The sequence below is a fragment of the Meriones unguiculatus genome, chromosome 15, assembly GCF_030254825.1.
Source record: "Meriones unguiculatus strain TT.TT164.6M chromosome 15, Bangor_MerUng_6.1, whole genome shotgun sequence".
NCBI lineage: Eukaryota > Metazoa > Chordata > Mammalia > Rodentia > Muridae > Meriones > Meriones unguiculatus.
The window spans coordinates 72373231-72392904 of NC_083362.1; the positions used below are offsets into that span (position 1 = coordinate 72373231).

Here is a 19674-nt window from a genome sequence, read left to right on the forward strand (position 1 = left end):
GGTGGTCTTGGAAAACGGGGCCCACTCCCCAGCAGCCCAGTCAAGAGCAATTTTTGGAGGTGAGCAAAACACACTTTTGATAAAGTAGAGCAGCCTGAGATCCCTGGGAGTACCTGGCTCCTCCTCTCTCCTGGCTGGCTATCTGTGGTAGAGTGTATATGAGAGAATCTGTGTATGCTAAAACATCCTTCTCCCTTGAATATCTTAGCATCCAAAATCTAACTTTAAACTAAAGCTTGATCCCTCCCAAATTCAGGGGTAACCCAGTTGGTTCCCTGTAAACTTGTCCAAGCTCTGATCTTGCTGCAGGTCTACAGAGTCAGCCTCCTCTCCTTGGGTGTGAGAGGGAGCCCCGGCCTTGGCTGGGAGTAGGAGCAGGGCCACAAAGCTGTTGTGGGCAGGCAATGGCTCCCTGAGGTGGTGTGCTTCTGTGTGCCTTGGCCACACCTTTTCTAGCCAGTGGTTGCAGCTCCAGTGGAACTAGAGAAAGGCGTGTGTGTCAACATCATAGAGGAGCCAGCAAGGCCCAATTACCACTCGCTGCGAGGCCACACGGCACAAACTGCTGCCTGGTTCTGCTTAGGGGCCAGAGCCACTGCCCACGTGCAGGCCTGCCCCGTGCCTCTGTGCGCAGAGCTAAGCCTTGGGAAGAGCAAGACTTCGTGGCTAGCTTTACGCTGACAAAGGGTTTTCAGTGCTGTCAACCGGCTGGGAGCAATCCCTTCCCCCTCCCTACCGCAGCCCCTGGGCCTCCCTTTGGCAGGGCCAGAGGGCTGCACTTGGACGCCTAGCCTCTGGAGACTTCCTTTTGAACTAGAAAAACATGGCTTAAACGTGCCTCCCTGCAGTAGGGCTCCGCCTGCTGAACCTATAGAAAGGCCTGGAGTAGATTCAGCCCCACAGACTAGAAAACCTGGCTCTGGCCTCACCCACAAGGCCTGTTATGTCTGGCTCCAGAGGCCTGCTCCTCTGGGGTTTTCCATGCCTGTGAACTAGGCCCCATTCATTTCCCTGTGGTTTCATGGGAACGTCCAAAATGTTGAGCAGGTTGCAGGGAGCCCAGGAGGAAAGGGGTCAGTGAAAGGCCCTAGCTGTGACGTGGGGTGGCCCTGTGGTCCAGCCATGGTGGGCGCCTTGTCAGTCTGCTGCTCCCTCTCCTCCCTAGGCACCCCTCCCCATTCCTGTGAAGCTTGGCCGGCAGCCGCCCCCTCCCCCTTCCCAGGCCTCCACTTTCCAGCTCCCTAGCTGCCAGTTCCACCCTGGCCTGGCCTCAAAGGGAACTGCAACAAAGATCTCTAAAGTTTCCCACCCCCAGCAGCCCTCAATTTAGTGCTGATCGGACCACTGACTTCCCATCACGCCCCATTCCCTTGCAGTTTTCCACCACACTACACTCAATTTGGGGCCGCTGAGAGAGCAGCAGGTCTCCTGTGAGGGTGGCTGATGCCTCCCCACCTTGGGCTGCCCAGCTGTAGAGAAGGGGCCATGCTCCAGCACACAGCTCCTTGAGAGGCCCAGCAGCTGCCTTCACAGCTACAAAGGAGCCCAAAGGGCTCCTTAGCCCACAGACAGGATGTGCCCATGTGGGGAAAATTTGGTTTTCAGAAGAAATGCATTTGAAACTAGCTGGAAGCAATCCTTATCAAATTTCCAAGTTAGCAGTTTTCACCAAGAGCTAATTGAACAGTCTCTGTGAGTGGCCTAATTTCATTATCATGAGATTCCCACAGAGTTCTGACAAGTGCCTGGTGGCCAAGGGCAGAGAGGCTCTTCCTGTCTCACACTTGATTTTGGTCTTTGAAATGGATGCAGTTTCAGGTTTCAGCAGCAGCCAGACCCTCAGCTCTGGCCCTGTATTCTCCAGTCCCCGCTCAGCTCCAGACCACTTCTGAAGCCACTTTACAAGTGTTCTGGGTATGAAAGGGTTGGGATGAGTTTCTCTTCTGGGTTAGCAGGTAAAATGGATCTGAGCATAGATCCATCCCATAGGCCCCACCTCCCTTCCCAGGCAGTATTGAGAGGCCAGGTGTGAAGGAGTGGAAACTATGAAGGCAAGGCCCGAGGAGGCTAGGTCTGGACAGAACCTCTCCTCAGCACCACATCCCTGCTGGAGGAAAGACCCAAGGGAAGTGCCAGCCTCTCACTGTTCTCTCAAGAAACTGAGTTCTAGGGGTGGAAACAGCAGCTGCCCTGGGGCCTGCTTCTGTCCTCAAGCCACAGTGAGGTAGCTTAGCTGTTCCTAGTAGGTGCAGTAGTTTCTCTTCTCTCCACTGCCCAATGGGCTTGACTGTGCCAGGAACAGTGATCTGGAGTTACCCATGTGCCCTTTGGCACAGTGCTGTCCAGGAAATGTAGCATCTAGCTTCTCTGTCCCTGACAGAGCGAGGGTCCTCTCTTCCTGACAGCTGCAGCGTGGATGGTGTCAGAGATGAGCGCTGTGACCTCCAGGATCTGTAAGGAAACAGCACTAGCTGCTATGAACCAGCCTTCCTGCAGGGAGACGGAGCTTGGAGACCAGCAGGCTCTTCCTCTGCACTGACTTGGGAACTCACCTGCTCTAGAATGAGACATGCAACAGTGACTCTTCCCTTACCCTCCTCTTGGCCTGCTGGCTGGATTCTTGCATACTCTCTTTAGTTTTGAGCCCCTGCATTTAGAATAGCTTCAGCTGGTCTGAAAATAGTAACAAGGCTCCTGGTTCCCTTCCTTCTGACATTGACTCTCGCCAGAACTGAATGGAGCATTGTCTGCGATTGGCCTATCACCCCTACCCTGTTTGCCTAAACCAGCTTCCCCAGCCCTGCCAATCTGGTGACTTGCCTCTACTTAGCCTCTGGGTCCTTTCCTACCCTTTCCTTTGTCTCTGTAGCATTTCATTGGGGACAGCCTGCTGCAGCTCATCCACGTCCCTCTGCCTCATTCTACCATCTCTGCCCTCTGCTCTTGCCTCCCGAAGAGGGCCAGTGCATACACCTTGCTCGTCTGGCCCAAGCCCCGTGCTGCTCCCTTACTGCTCTGGGTACAGTCTACCAGCCACCAGCTCCTCAGCCCTTATCCTAACTGGCCCTGCCTCTGTCCCCCAGCCCCAACCATTGCCATGACCTTATTTGAAACATCTCCCTTGCTCAGCAGCCTTTCATCTCCCAAGTGTGGTCCAAGCCTCTACCCTCAACTCCTGACTTCGCACCTGGAGCTTTTATGTTTCATTCCTAATTTTTTGACATTCCTTGGAATTAATCCTGCTTGTGAGGGATGCTCACATGAGAGCATCTCAGGGAAGGATTGAGGCATTCTGATTGCCACAGAGGCAGCTGACACCAAAAGCACAGACTGCTGCTTAAGGGGATGTAGGCCTTGGAGCAGATCACTTCCCTATTTCACAGTAAGCTCCTCCCACCCAGAAAGATAAGTGTATCCTAGGGCCATAGGAGAAGTGGCACCCAGAGCAGAATGAGGCTACAGCTAGAAAAAGGTGAATAAGAAATCCAACAAAGAGACGGTAGTTGAGGGTGAGGCCTGTAGCCATTGCTGCTGTATATAACTGCCACTGTGATTTAGGAAAGAGGTTCTCAGAAGATGGGGTAAGGAAAGATCAGTAGACCTGGCGGCTTCAGATCATCAGCATACCTGCCAGTGGGAATTAGGGGGTGAGAAGGACCTGGGGACTAAACAGAAAGAGCACTGGAGCCTGATGAGACTTGTCCGGGGAGTCCTTCACTCGGTGCGGGTTGTTGAACACCCACTCTTGGGCTAGCGCATGCAGCACTAGGGATGGAGACAGGATATAGCCAAAGACCTGGGAGGCCACTGCAGTCATGAGACCAGGTGCTAAGAGGGGACCAAGAGGATGCAAAGAGAGAGTTCCTCATACCATCCTGCAAACTGAGTGAAAGCCAAAGAAAAGAGATGAGAGTAGCCCTAACATACTTGGACTCTGGGCTATGGGAACAGCAACACAAAAGGACAGAAGCCAAAAGGGCCTCAAAACTTCAGTAGATCCAGAGTAGGACGGAGCAGGGAAGAAGAGTGATGCACTCTAAATACACCACATTGTTTTACCAGGTAGAGGAGCCACTGTTCTAAAACAGTGGTTTCTGCTGGGAGGGACATGACCCTGTTGGGTATGAAGGCAACAGAGCAGTAGGAGATGACAACCTGGACAAAGGTGATGACAATATGGTGGGAGAGCAAGAGAAGCCTCTGGAAATATACCCCAAATCCTAGAATTGGAACATTTGAGCCAGTCTTGCATACTCTGTTGCTCTAGGAAGAAGGGGGTTATAACAGGGCAGGTGCCCAGCCAGGAGGAGCAAGGTCTACCTAGGCCAGGGCACACACAGTATAGTCTGGGCAGTACTTATTTTAAGGTCAGGAATGTAATGTACTGCCTCCCTGCTTGCTTGGCATGCCTGCCTTCCTCAGAGGCCTGCTTCTCACCTAACTACCGTCTGATCAGACATGGTAGTTCACACTGAATCCCAGTCTTTAGGAGGCTGAAGCAGGAGGATCACAAGTTTCAAGGCAGCCTGAAAGACCCTACATAGAGAAAAATGCAATCTCAAAAACAATGTAAATAATAAGTAGATTTAGAACACAAATAAACAAGCATGGCCCAGTCTGGGTCCTTGGATGGTGGGGTGCTGCATCCAGTAGATCCTTCTCACAAGTTGTGCTGAGCACACTCACTTCCTAAGGTGAAAACATGCCTGTAATAATAAAAATGGCACCCGTGCACATTTGTATCCATAAGTGGTGTTGGTCCAGGTCTGGGCAGGAGCTGCCTCTTCTATGATGTGGAATATGCATCTGGAGCATGTACTTATATGTAGGTTGTTTGTTGCTTGCCGAGAGATGAAACCCAGGTTCAGCTGTTTCCTGAGGTGAGAAGCCTCAAACCTGTTCCCCCTTCCCCTAGCAGGCCTTGCAGGCCCCAGCAACAGGTAGAGGATGCTGTGAGTGAGGGCTGCAGAGCTTTCTTCCTGATGTCCTGGCAGCTTCTTGTCACAGCACAGTCCCACCAAAGACCTCCAGAGTTGTGGGCCCCCAGTGGCACAGGGCTCCAGATGCTCAGCAGATGCCAGGTCCAGGACTGAGGCCCCATCTCTGAGGGCTTGGCTTGCTGTTCTGGAAGGTGGTCCTTGCTGGCAGCCATTCATGAGCCCCTATTTAGATCAGTTGTCGGGCAGTTGCTAGGCTCCAGCTCCCCATCCCCAGTGGGGCTGAGTGATCTCATGCCTATGCGATGCTGTCACTCTGGGAGGAGGTGCCTAAGACCAAAGGCAGGTGCCCAGACCAGAAGGAGAGTCTACGCCATGGCAACCCAGACAACCCTCAGCCACTTTCCCAGTCCCAAACCCTAATGTGCCCCCAGCCTGTTCATTTGCCCTGGGATATCACAGGGCATCATTTGAGTTTGGCTGCAAGCTTATGTGTGCAGCTTTGCCTCTTCCCACATGAGAGAAAAGCTCAGATTGATGAGCTCACTTGTCAGAGGCCCCACAGCCACTACCCCACCCATTTGCAAAAAAAAAAAAACAAAAAACCCTCAGCCCAAAGCCAGCTTTAACTAAGAAGGGAACAGCAACTGGGACTCCAGGGACCCCTGGACTTTAGGCCACTGGGCCACAATTTGTGAACTCTGGGGCTGTTCTTACCCCAGAAGTTCTTGTGTTCTAGGTGGCTTCTGCCACGTCCCAGGACCTGGGATGGAAGTTTCTGGTGGCCCCCTGCTGGTCACAGTGAGAATTGTCCAAAGATAGACAGGTGCTGGGGCGGGGGGAGGGCTTTGCTAGCTGCCCAAGGTGAGAGTAGGGATCCCTGTGCACCCCTCCATGGAGTGATTGGCCCCACAGGGAATCTTGAGCTTAGTGGGAATCTGGCTGATGGTGGTTTGCTTGTTTCTCAGCCTGACAGTTCTGGAGTTCCACTGCGATCATCTTACAGCTCCCAGGGCTCATGGGAATTGGGGAGCTCCAGGGCCAGAGCATCTGTCAGGCCCTTTGTGGTTTGCACATGCTTGCCGCTTCCCCTTCTACGTGCAGGCATAGGAGGATTTTAAGGGCAAGGTGTGTGGAAATGGTCCCCACAGCTACCCTAGAACAGTAATGAGCCTTATTGGTACCCATAGAGTGGACATTAAACTGCTGTGCTGTCCTCCAGGTTCGTGATAAATTGTTATGGAGAGTTCTCAGGATGATATCTTAGCTCAGATGAAGAAAGGAAAGGAAGAACAGATGGAGGGAGGGAGGATGGGCAGATGGACTAGGGCTGCTAATGGAGATGAAAACCACAGGCACCAATGTGCCTGGACAAGGCTAGCCTATGCATCCAGAGCCATACTAGGCTGTGATCAGAGTTAGCCATGTACTTCTTTCCCCAAGGCCTTGGAAAGCTGATGGGGCTGTATAGATACCCAGGGGTCATGATCACTGGAGAAGCTGCTTCCTGGGCGTCTGTTAGTGCCTGTTTCCCATAGCTGCCCCTCCACCCCCATCACTTCTCTCTGTGTGAGCTCATGCGTAGCAAAGTGGAAGAGTTCCTGTAGAGCAGGACTCTGGCTCAGCCCTAGTAGTCATCCTCTGACTAGTAGATTGGGGTATGGAGGGTCCCCGTTCTGAGCCACTAGCTTATTAGCCCTGCTCCTGGTCTTGCCTGCCTGCCATGTCCTCACAGCCCTGGTGTAGGGCCCTGCTGCCACCTGCCGGCCTCACTCATAAACTGCAGTCCTAGCTCAACCCTGAGATTACGAGGAACAGACTGTGTGCTGTGGTCCACAGGATTCGGGTACTGCACATAGAGAAAAGGTCTGGACGCTTGCCTGGCCCACCATAGCAATGCCTGTTGAGTAGTTGTGTAACAATATGAGCAGGAACAGACAACACTGGAGGCTGAGGCAGGGCAAAGGCAGATGTGTTAGTCATTTGTAGAAGAAACAAATGGAGGATGGGAAGGAAGGAGAGCACCACTGTGGCTTGGGCAGTTGATATTCCTGCCTGCTGTGTGGCCCAGAGTGCGCATTCCTCTGCCCTTGCATCAGCCCTGTGATCAGATGTTAGCCCTGCCTTACCTTGGGAAGGAAGAGTGGGAACGGTCTGTGATTCACCAGGGGTCCCCATAAGAAGATCATGGTAGGACCAGTATTCAAAGTGTGTCTCGGAGACTTGGTTGTCATTGATGGTGCTTGGCAGGCACTGATAAGCACAAGGACAGATTGGGTACCGGGAGGCAGGGTGGTGGCCTAAAAAGCTCTGGCTACAAACTAGTGGGCAATGCAAAGGCTTCTCTTCTTGAGCTGGGTCTGCTGCATAGTGGAAGAATCAGCTCAGGTCCCCGAGACAGTGGGACAAGGTATGCCAGGCACCCATGACAGGAGCCAGGCGTGCCCAGGCTCCATCTGCTGGGACCCTCACTGATGAGGCACTTACCTTAGCCTTGGCTGTAGAGAAAGGTCTGCTAGTAGGCACCTCAGCAGAGCAGAGGCAAGTCCACAGCAGCTCCAGTCAGGACAGAGGGACGTTCTTCCCTGCTTCTGATTTTCCTTCTAAGAGCTTGTCTAGATGACAGGTATGACCAAGCAACACTACTCAGCCTCCAGTAGGGGAATTTTTCCCAGGCTTCCTCAGACACTGCCAAACCTACAGAGCTGCCTCAGTGGGAGAAGCCTAAGGCTTGACATGCAGCTTAGGGTGCCTCTTCTAAGCCAAATGAGGTCTCTAATGGTCCTGGCCTTCCCAGGGAGCAATTTTTTTTTTTCCACACAGGACAGTGCTAGCTACAGTAATATGGTACACACTCTCTTCTCTTCATGTTCAATCCATTTATCTCACCAAGGGAGACACAAGGGTCAGGGGGGAACAGCATGTGACCTGCCCAGGTAACTAACCTCAGGGCTGGTTGATGCTAACTTTGTCTGGTTCCCTAGTGTTGGCACACTTCCTCCAACTTCCATCAGTGCCTGATTCTCCCCTCTAGGGTCTTAACATGTTTCATCTTCCTGTTAGAGCTTTATCCATATGTACTTAGAGTAATTCTAACATGGAAGCAAAGGAGAATTAGAATGATAGCTCTTATTCCAAATGAGCCCCAGAGGAAGTCCAGCCACTCTTCACCAGAGGTCTTTACCATGCACCATCTCTGGACCAGGCATGGCCTGAGAGCACCCCCACTCAGTGGGAAATGAGACAGCTTTTATCACTGCTTCCCAGGGGTACCATTTAGCAAGGAGATCACACACATTCACAGACCAAAAGAGAAAACCGTTACTAACCGGATGACTCCTGGAGAACCTGAGCATAGAGATGAAAGAGAAAGAGCCAGAAGAACAAGTTTGCTCAGGTCACAGGGAAGTTCTTACACTGAGAACTAAGGTGTAAGAGAACCAGCTGAGCAGAGACCTTGGGACAGGGGCACTGTCACCTGCCTCCAGGATCCCTCTAGTTACTAACCCTCCCCTACAGGCTTGTAGAGGAGTTCATGCTCCTGGCCAACATGGCAGTGGCCCACAAGATCTTCCGAACCTTCCCGGAGCTTGCCCTGCTGCGCCGGCATCCCCCACCACAGACAAAGATGCTTAATGACCTGGTGGAGTTCTGTGACCAGATGGGGCTTCCCATGGACGTCAGCTCTGCAGGGGCCCTCAATGTGAGTGCTGGTGGGCAGGTAATGGGAGCCCTGATTGGAGGAAAGAGGCGAAAGCTGGCTGGTGGTGACTTCTCTGCCCCAGTCAGGCAGGTCTCCCCTGCAGTGAAGAGGATGGCTCCTTCTCAGGGCAGCCTCTCTTTTCAGGTCTGGACCAAGGGAGATTACTCAAGCTGTAGCTACTGGCATGTCCTCTAGCAAGGACTGGACTGGTCCATGCTGAGCTGTGCTAACTGGAAGCAAGGAACTTTCTTAGAGGAAGCTCCTTCTTGGAGCTAAGCTTTATGGGGCTGCAGAAACAGTGTCCTTGCTCAACCCACAAAAAGGAGACCTCCCATCCATGCTCCAAGATGGAGCTGGGGGTAAAGGAGGCAGAGGATTCCTCTAGTCAAGAGAGCTGGTTAAGCATGGAAGATCTTAGACCCATTATATGATGCAAGCTATGGACCACTGCTCTTGCACCCAAGGCTGGGCCCATAGCCCGAGAACCCCTCCCTACCGTCCCCAAACTAGGGATCAGATAGTTAGCAGTAATGAGTGCCATGCCTCTTCCCAAGCCTGACCGTATCTCATACATTTTTCTGGGGTTTGCTTCTAGAAAAGCCTGACCAAAACATTTGGAGATGACAAGTACTCTCTAGCCCGGAAAGAGGTGCTCACCAACATGTACTCCCGACCCATGCAGGTAAGGAGGGCCACACCTCTCCCTGGTCCTAGCAGTACCCATGACTCTAGCCAGCAAGCAGCATGTGTCCATAGTCCACTACTGTCTTGCTCTGCTCTGGGGCTGCTGGATAGAGAGGCCCTGAGGAACACTACCGGGCAGGAGAAGCTGCAGTCGCCTGGGACTGGCAGGCTCTGGGCTCCAGAAGAATCTATCCCGTGTGCTCAAAAGCATGTTCCAGCCCTCAAGAGCTGCTCTCACCTATGGCTGCTAGAGACACCAGGCAGGAGGAGAGGCCTCCACCATTACTGCAGCTGCAGAGTCCGGCCAGGAGAATCAGTGTGCTATGAGCTTGAGCTCATGTCCCCAGGCAGGTGACAGCAATGAGGTAGACAGATGGGCTGGCTCCTAGCAGCCTGTCACAGCCCTCCAGGCTGCACTGCAGTCCCTGCAGGGCCTAAGGATCCTGGAGATGGGAGCAATCTCAGTAGATTGGCAGGTCAATTGGAGCTCCAGGTACTAATGGGGTCAGCTATAGACCCTAGCACCTGCCAGGGCAGTGGCAGGCCATTTTTCAAGGGTCAGTCACTCTCGGCAGATTCAATCTGTTCATGCAAGTCAGGTGGCCTCAGCCAGCCACAGTGATTTATTTCCTGATAACTCCTGGCTCTACTAGGAATGGAGCCATCAGGGCCTTTGGCTGCCTGGCTGCCTGTCCCCTGCTCCCAATCTCCAGTGTGTGTTACCTACTCCTCGCCCCATGCCCTGGGTGGTACCCACAGCAGAGGTGCTGAGCACCTTTCTGTGCTCCTAGAAGCCTAAAGGACCTTTTGTTGTGCCCTGTGGGATGTTCCTGTCACCCCAGATTCAGATGGCAAGGAGTAACCAGTGACAGGCCGGGCCCTGGTTATAGCAACAGCAAGCACAAACCTGAAAAGGGTGAGGCCTCGTTCCCAAGAGAGCCACTAAAGCAGGACACCAAAGCTGCCGCAAGGATCTCTGGCCACTGCAGAGAAACCCTGCCCAGAGATAGCCATATTGACAAGGACTCTGGGCCCCTTTTCCTCCCCACCCCAGCATTTCTGAGGAACTGAACCATCACTGAAAACAAAGATAGACATGAGTTAGTATGTAAACTATGCCCACTTTCTCCAGCAACTTGCCCCAGATGTAACTCGAGGCTAAGCAGGGGCTGTACCCCAAATTCTAGGGCTATGTACATGGAGTAACCAGAGCAGGCTGTCCGTTTGGCCAGGCACACTGGCGTTTTCAAAGGAGTGAACATCCTCCCAATCAGCAGCTAGAAGGGCTGTGGCAAGGCTGAGGCCAGACTTTGTCTAGGTTTTACTGAGGTTTACAACAGCTCAGTGGCTCTTTTTGCTTAGGTCTCCTTGGGCAGTGGTTAAGAAGCAAACAGGCTGGCAGGCTAGCAAACAGCCTCCTATAGCTGACATATGCTGGAGTGTTATGGAACCAGTGGGGTAGTGTGTCCATCAACTTGGCAGAGATCAGAGCCAGAAGGGATGAGGCTGGTTCAACCAAAGGCCAAGGAGCTCCTTATAGGCTGTACCCCATGGGGGTTGGCATCTCCTTGTGCTGGCAGAAGATGTGGCATCCTCAGCTTCTGAATCCAAAAGACAGTTCACAGCCCTGGGCTAACATGGCTATATGTCTTCCTGTCTGCAATCATCCTGACCCAGGGTCTCTCCTCAGACCCATCTTAAGGAGGATCAGTCCCCAGGCAACCCCTCTGCATCATTCCTGGCAGAGACTCAGCAGCCACAGGTCTTAAGGAGGAAGAGGCCTTGCACAGCTGCCCCCGTGAATAGTCTCACAGGGCTGGAGGCCATCCAGCATCCTGAGGGTTCCCAACATCCCAAACCCAGCAAGAGGCATAGTTTTCTGGGCTGTTCCAAGTGGCCCTCATGGGTGAAGCTGTTGAAGCCGTGGGCAAGACTAGCATGTATCCTGAGCGGGAAAGGGGTCTGAGCACCACCTGTCATCCATGGCAGCTGCTGAGATCACCTTAGGTAGAATGACCCTAGTCCCAAGAGCATGACTGGCTTTGATCAGCTGCCTGCAGCTTTTAGGTCTGTACCAACCTCCAGGGGCCACGCTCTGGGTCTCAGCCCCCACCAGACCCAGCCAGGCTTAGCCCCACTCTCCCTCCAGATGGCACTGTACTTCTGCTCTGGGATGCTGCAGGACCAGGCGCAGTTCCGGCATTATGCTCTCAACGTTCCCCTCTACACACACTTCACCTCTCCCATCCGCCGCTTCGCTGACGTCATAGTACACCGCCTCCTGGCTGCTGCTCTGGGTAAGGGACATGACTCTGGCCTGGGAAGGCCTTTGCTGGTCAAGAGTTACCCACTCTCTAGTCGGGCAGTGGTCCCAGCACTCAGGAGACAGAGGCAGGCAGATCTCTGTGAGTTCGAGGCCAGCCTGGTCTACAGAGTGAGTTCTAGGACAGCCAGGGCTACACAGAAAAACCCTATTTCAAAAAAAAAAAGAGTGAGACCACATTACTGTGATCATGCTTGTCCCAAGGGACAGAGGAGCCTAAGTCTGAGAACTTTCCATCGACATCCAGGTGATGGAAGCTACAGTGGGACTTACAATAAGCCTGGGACCATACTTGGCCCCAGAGCCCTTGCCTCAGCACACAACCTTTCTCAGCCCCCACAGTAGCAACCCTGATCACCCTCTCCCCAGGCTACAGTAAGCAGCCAGATGTGGAGCCTGATACCCTACAGAAGCAAGCTGACCACTGCAATGACCGCCGCATGGCTTCCAAGCGCGTGCAGGAGCTCAGCATCGGCCTCTTCTTTGCTGTTCTAGTAAAGGTGAGTGTCTAGCCTGGCCTCTTCCTTTTCCCTTCCTCCACCCTCCAGGGTGCACACACACCAGGAGCCCGTATGGAGCACCAGTACAGGCCCTCCCTGGGAGGATGCCATGACTAGAACATTGTTCCTACAGGAGAGTGGTCCCCTGGAGTCTGAAGCCATGGTGATGGGCGTCCTGAACCAAGCCTTCGATGTGCTTGTGCTGCGCTTTGGGGTGCAGAAGCGTATCTACTGCAATGTGAGTGTGCCTGGTGCAGGTGGGAGGCAGGCACTTGCAAGCCAAACCAAACCCTGGAGGACTTAGCACACACTTCTCTGCCTGGGAATATTTCCTTGTTGGGGAAAAGTGCCCCTGCGCAGAACAGCCATGATAGCTGCACAGGCATGGAAGGCAGTATTAAACTGAGATCCCTGCTCTCCCTATCCATGAGCTATATAGGGCCCACAGATCACTTCCTTCAACAGTGGGCTTCACTTAGCAGTCCCTCAAAAGAGGGTCCAGACCCCCGGCCCCAAGCTGGTCTGACAGGCCCTGTCCATCCACCCAAGTAGACCTGCCCAGTGCAGCAGTTCAGGCCAAGTGTCAGGTCTGAACTCTTCTCTGAAGACCCAGGCACTCAGAACATAACCAGGATGGCAGGGCGTGAGACCTGGGGTGTTGTATAGAAACATGGGAGGCCAGAGGGTGGCTAGCACTGCTCTCAACACTGTGTCCCTGAAGAGAAGGAGGAGGTCTGTCCTGCCTTGACTTCTTCCCTGGGTGACTCTTCAGAGTCCTCTTGGTGCTGCCAAGATGTCAGTTGGGAGCTTCGCTTTAGCTGCTCCCCAAGCCTGGCTCCTGCCCCTGCCTCTAAACTCCTACATACAGAGCACTGGGGAAAGGTGGAATCCTGCACTGGAAGAGACGCGGGATTCATAAAAGACGTAGAACAGGAGAGGGCCAAGTGTAGCTGGAAACATCAGGCACCTATGGTTCATAGAGCAGGATGGAAGTTCATATCTCGGTCAGCTCTGCACTTACCTGGCTCTCAGCCTGGGCTGTTGGGCCTCTCACCAGCAGGGGGTTCAGCCATCAGTTAGTTGAATAAGCCTAGACAGACCTATTCCCTTCCCCTACAGTCACCACCAGAATCCTGGTCCCTCCCAGGTTGTCCCTTGGTCCCGAGTCATCTTCAGGTTCTGCTTTGGCCAAAGGTGACTTGGCAGAACCTCCCAAATCTGGCTTAGGTTGACCAGGGCTAGGGTGGCCCATTTCTCAGGCCAAGCAGTGAGGCGAGTGTTATAAAGCTCCCTCTAGCCAGACGGAAATAGGCCAGGACAGAGGTGGCACCTGAAGCCCACGGCCTGAGACTGGTGTGTACATCCCCAGGCACTGCCCCTGCGATCCTACCACTTCCAGAAGGTGGGGAAGAAGCCGGAGCTCACCCTCACCTGGGAGCCTGATGGCCTTGAGGAGGAGCCAACAAAACAGGTCAGCTGCCTACTGTGTCCCTGAGGACTGCCCTAAGCTGTCATCTGCCCCTAGTCCTCCCCAGCACTATAGGCATCCCTGTGGGGTTTCAAACTCCCAAGCTGAGGCCCAAGTCCTGGCTTAGACTGCCTTGTTCTCCAATAGGATCACCATCATAGCAGCAGTTCTCAGCCTCCCTAATGCCTGTGACCTGTGACCCTTAACACAGGTCTTCACACTGTGGTGACCCCAACCATGAAGTCATTTTCATTGCTACTTCGTAACTGTAATTTTGATACTGTTACAAATTGTAATTAAATATTTTTGGAGATAGAGGTTTGCCAAAGGGTCGGACCACAGGTTGAAAACCACTGCTCTATAGGGAGAGACAGGAGCTGTCCCTCTCCCTTGAACATAACTTTCCGAATTCTTTGAGAAGCTGATAAAAGCTGTGACCCTTATATCCCTCTTGTTCCAAAGGTGGGCCTAGCCCAGCCTATTCTCTTGACCCTCATGAATGGCCACTGAATACCAGTTGTCACTGAATGCATAGTGCCATCTGGCCCACTGGTGTTCCCCAGACCCCATGACTCCTATTTACAGATGGACAGCAGAGGCTTAGGGAACTAAGTGAGGCTCATCGGTCGGTCAGCTTGGCTTTGATTACAGGCCCTTACCTACCCTGTCCTCTCCCTGTGCCTGGCTCTGCTATAGGTCATCACCATCTTCACCCTGGTGGATGTGGTCCTGCAGGCAGAGGCCACAGCCCTCAAGTACAGTGCTATCCTGAAGCGACCGGGCCCCGAGAGTTCCCTGGGCCTGGAGAAGGAGTCTGATGAGGAACCTGAGGACTGAATGCTAGCCCGAGCCAGGCATGTGCCTGCCCTACCCTGCTGGCTTTTAGGAATAGGACCTTTTGACACCAAAGGGGATTTTTAATTTGGTTTTTAATAACTCAGGGGTTTGTTTTTATTTTTTATTTTTCATTTTATTTTACTTTTGCAGCTCAATTTTTAAATGAACTGGAAGGTTTGGGGTCAGGGGAGGGAATGCTGAGGCCTGGGCAGTGCTTCCCTGAGCAGAGAGGATCCCAGTCCTCCTGGGCAGGCAGCCCCACTTCTACCAGGCCACCCACTGCCCTTCCCTGCCCAGGAAATGGGGGTTTTCAGCAAATCAGTGTCATGGAATAAAATCAAGTATGAATTGCTGTCTGTGTCAATGCCATGGGGAAACAACAGCAGGGTGGCCTGTGCACCCAGGGCAAGGGGCTCCCAAGGATCCACCTCACAGCTGAGCTGGGGTCATCAGCTCAGGACCTTCCTGCCAGCTCCAGGGTGATTCACGGGCCATGTGTGGCAGATTGATGCTGCAGCCTCCTTCTGGCTGATTAAAAATGTAATTAGTATGCACAGCAGGGAGCTGCCAGTCACCCTGTGCATGTGACTGTGGCCATCCCTCCCACCCTTCCTCTCTGTTACCAGCTCATGGGATCTGGAGAGGTGGGGCTACAACCTCCCCCTCTTGTATACCATAGGCCAAAGCTCCCAGTAGCCCTGTCCATATCTGTGATATGAGTAGGTACCTCAACACCTGCAGTTTCAAACCTGTACCCTGGCATGGAAGATAGATCATGGATACAGGAGAAGCCAGGCCTTCCAGAGGGCATAAGGCCTTCACACCAGATCCCACCTGACCCAGCTTAGCATCCTAAGTACGGGCAAATCCTACCCTTGTGGCCACTGAACAGCCTTTTTGCTAGAGAACTGGCGACAACCTGTCCTCCTCTACCAAACTATAAAAGTATGAATTGGCTTCAAGAACTACTGGAATCTAGAATGAAAAGAAAACCAAAGCAACCAAGGCCCTGTTCCCCAGTGCTGTTCCCTGTGGCATCAGGATTAATAGGCTCATCTGATATGGTTACAGTGATTTTCTTCAAAGTAAGATTATCTCTAGAGTCCCCCCTGGCAGGTTCTTCACAGTAACTGGAACAGCTGCAAGGATGCTGCAGCCCTGGGCTGATCTGTGGTCTGGTGAGAGCCAAAGCAACATTCCCACACCTGCCCTTGCCTCCTCAATGCCTTCTCAACCTCAGGCAGCCTCCAGCTGCCTGTCCTGCCACACCTAAGATGTCCCGTCTGCTCCCACACCCAGACCAACATATCTGGATGGGCAGATCAGTGAGGGATGGTGGTTTGGTATCTGGGTGAAGAGGATTCTGGTACTTTCCCAGTCCTGGATGCCAGACTAAAGTCCCCATCCCTCAAACCTATGGCACTCTCTGAGGAGAAGTAGCTAACTTCTCTGCCCTGCCAAGCCCGGGCTCTATTACCTTTTTTCACTGCCTTATAGTCACTGTGGCTAGAGAACTGGGTTCTCTCAAGACCAGAGGCTGAGACAACACCTCCCTCCTGTCCCATGAAGAGCAGCCGACCAATCAGCAAGGGAAATTTTTGCTGCATGGACTTGCTTAAGGGGCAGTGCCATGTTGGACTAGAAGCTTCTGCAAAAGGCTTGCTTCACCCTTGGGTTAGACATCATGTCACTGGAAACTGAGGCCATGGAAGCCCTAGGTTGCCCCCAGCCTGTCTGACAAATGGAAGTCTCAGATCTCCATCTGAGGTAGTGCAACCAGTCTGCACCTGGCCAGGACTAGACCCACCCATCCTCCTTTATTGCCACCCAGGCTCAAAGCCAGTGGCTGGACCATCTTCTCATACCACAAAAGCCGAGCTCTTTGGTACGCTCATTCAGCACTGTGTCGGTGCATCAATGGAACGTGTGTCCATGCACCACTGAGGATGGCAGTTGGCACAAGAGATGACAAGAAATAAAACCTCATCAAAAGAAGTGCTCATTCATTCAGCTTTCCAAGACACCTGCTGCCACTGCAGGCTGAAGCATAGAACACAGAGCAGGTCACTGGCTTTCCCTCAGCCCCTTCGGGTCCTAATAGAAGGAAGACAGACATATCCTACCCCATGACTGGGATCTGGCAAAGCTCAGAAGCAGGTGACAGATGATGAATCTATTCCCAGGGGTATATGGAGCAGGCTCTGGGCCCAGCCTGGATGAGGGAGCCGAGGCGGGAACTTGTGACCCACCGTCCACAGTTCTACTTAGATAAGAGCTCTGGCAAGGACTGCAGTGGGCCTGGTGTGGTGACCCACGGGAAATTGGAGCACCACACACTGGAGGCATAGTAAGACAGGGAACTGGTGCCAGGCAGAGGCTTTCTATAGCAACATGACAGGTACCCAAGCAGCAGCCAATGAGGGCAGCCCAGGGAGAGGAGGAGGGCCTGAGAGGGTAAAATTCTGGGGTGGGTGGTCTCCCAAAATTGATGTGACATGAGCACAGTGGGAGCAGCAGAGGCCAGGGGTGGCTCCTACTCTGGAGGAGTATTTACAATGAGGCTGGCCTGAGGAGGAGGGCTGAGCCATAGAGCATGGTGATTCAGTGAGGTGAAAAGAGGGACCATGTGTGGAACAGCTGGACGATGTGAAGAGGATGCACTTCTGGAGATCTTGCAGGGCAACCCAAGAGGCTTAGAAGAGGGTATTTCAATCAATGGGAGCTGGGAGCCTAAAGCCAGATCTCCCCCCATTAAAGGTCATTGGCTATAGGTTTCTGAAGAATACAAGAACACATACCCTCTCACTACCTCCCCCCACAGACCACCAAAAGGCAGCGAAGACCTTGTTTCCAGGGATTCATTGTGAAGGAGAATGAAAAATGGAGGAGGAAGTTGCACTGGAAGCTAAGGATGAGAAAACAGTTCCTATTAGACCTGAAAAAGGCAGATTCAAGACCATCAAAAAAGAATGCTGAAAGCCAGGCTGCAGAGCTGCACAGGATCCAACAAGGCTGGGCTGCTCTGGGCTGGAGAAAGATAGCTACGGAAGCCAATATTGCTACTGTAGTAAATTAAGCTGGGCTCATCCCACACCCGCAGGCAAGAGGTCTATTGTTGGTATACTTTCATCTACTTTTGTAGGTTCTTGAGCCTCTGCCTCCCTTCCCCACCTCTTAGCCCTCCTAATACCTTCCAACACCCCAACACTTTGTAGGAGAGAAAGAAGGTTAGTAGGGAGAAAGGGCTTAGGTCTCTTTACTACTTCCAGCTGGTTAGGGTTGATGGGTCCTTTGGGGCAATATCATTCTCAGTCATCAGGATATCTAGCCATCTAGCAAACCAACAACAGCAAGCAGCAACCCAGCAAACCACAAATGGCAAATGCAAAGCAGGAGAAACTAGCAACAGCATGCGGAGCAGTAGCCTTCTTTCTCAAGAGTTGTGTTTGGTTTTTTTGTTTGTTTGTTTTGTTTTGTTTCTCAGTGCTCTGGCATTTATACCCTCTCAGAGTCTTCAGAATTAAACTATCTGCAACTGGCAAAGATCACACCCCTCTCCAAGCTGCACGAGGCAATTATCAGCTGTGGATAAACTAAGGCAGCCCCATATCCCACACTTGAGATTAAAACAAATAACATAACTGAATTTTTAAAGACACCAAAACTTCTACTACAATCTGTCATTGGAAAGGAAAGCTGAGGCTCTCTGGGCTGGGGCCACAAAGCGTAGTAGGGTTTTTCCTGTGCACAGGACCCCATGAGATGCAGACAGCACAGCCCCAGCCCTCTACTACAGGAGCTAGTCAGGACTTCAGCAGCCAGGCAGGAGATTGGAAGCATCTTCCCCAGGGGGCTTCCTGTCCCCACAGGAAACACAAACTTGGCAGCAAAGGTTCCCCAATGAGATTCCAGCTAGGTTTCTCATGAGGAACCAGTATGCCAAGTCCCTAGGGTACCTGGGCTTCTAGTCACTCTGTGGCTCCTGTCTGTAAATAAGGACAGCCAACAGAAACTTCTTTTTAAAAGGAAAACAAGTTCTATGGAGAAAACAGACCACGTCGGGAAAATGAAGTTATCACTTTCAAAGATAACAAGAGAGCTGTGGAAAAACAAGGACTAGACACTAGTTACGCACAAAAGGCTGATGAGGTGCTCAGCAGGTAAAGGCACCGGGCAGCCAACCTGCCACCTGAGTTCAATCCTCCATGGTGGAAGAAAAGAACCCGACCACTACACATGGGCCAGAGTTGCCCTTCAGCAGCACCAACTGTGGCTGCTATATAACTAACTTCCTTAAGCGTCTGTGGAGTGTTCAGAGTATCCACGCTATCCTAAGGGTTATCCAGTTGGTTGCTTGGCTTAAACCCAAGGTTTCAGAGCAGGATATAGTTACAATCAAATCTCCCTGGCCACCAACATCTTAACTTATGTTAAGGAAAAATAGCTGCACATGGCAGCTCACACCTGCAATCCCAGCGCTTGGGAGGCTGAGGAAAGTGGATTGACATGCATTGGAGACCAACCTGGAGTACACAGTAAATACTAATGCAGCCAGAGCTATATCATGACTGTCAGAAAGGAAAAATAAACATCAAAGAGGTACTTAGAATAAACGCCCATCATTAACTTTAATGGTACCTAATGGCACTCAATTCAACCAAATACCCTTGGGAGGAGTTGGATTATTTTATGTCTCATACACCTAAACAGTAGCAGCAGAGTGCTCAGGATTGAACGGGCCAGGTGTGTGAGGCATCCATTCTAGAAGGTCGCTGCCTGAGGTAGCAGGAGAGTGAAGTGGCTCAGAAAAGTCACATCACGGGCAGACTCTAGGATAACATCGATACTGAATACACAGAAACAAGCCATATGTGACAATAAGAAAACTATTGGCTTTAGGGGCATGGGGGAAACAGCAGTACGGGAAAGAAGCCTTCCTTGGCTTGCCACCTGGTGCTTCTGGCAACAGCAATGACCATTCTAAGGTAAGTGCTGTATGAGAATATAAACTGCCCCAGAACCATATATTGAGGACGGAGAGATAAAAAAGGTGAGTAGCCAGTTCACTTTCTTCAGAGGGAGACCGTGGGGGATTAAAGATGGCTGAAGACTCGTAGCCTACCCACCATCACACACACTGTTCTTGTCCTTCCTCCTGAACCAGGACAGGCTCTTTGGCTGCCGAGTTCAAATATGGCAGAAGCGATGATGTGGCACGGTCT

At 52.2% G+C, this 19674-nt stretch overlaps 1 protein-coding gene across 4 annotated transcripts in view; it reads left to right on the forward strand.

Moving 5' to 3' along the window:
* The window catches only part of Dis3l2 (DIS3 like 3'-5' exoribonuclease 2), a 317733-nt gene extending 302929 nt beyond the window's left edge, over positions 1 to 14804 (forward strand). For all 4 annotated transcript variants that reach the window (XM_060368782.1, XM_021657963.2, XM_060368783.1 and 1 more), the window contains 7 exons: positions 8457 to 8640; positions 9236 to 9322; positions 11474 to 11621; positions 12017 to 12147; positions 12281 to 12385; positions 13517 to 13618; positions 14312 to 14804. In XM_060368782.1, coding sequence (XP_060224765.1) covers positions 8457 to 8640; positions 9236 to 9322; positions 11474 to 11621; positions 12017 to 12147; positions 12281 to 12385; positions 13517 to 13618; positions 14312 to 14452 — 898 coding nt within the window. In that variant the 3' untranslated portion in view covers positions 14453 to 14804. The remainder of the gene's footprint in view (positions 1 to 8456; positions 8641 to 9235; positions 9323 to 11473; positions 11622 to 12016; positions 12148 to 12280; positions 12386 to 13516; positions 13619 to 14311) is intronic.
* The last annotated feature ends 4870 nt before the right edge of the window (positions 14805 to 19674 follow it).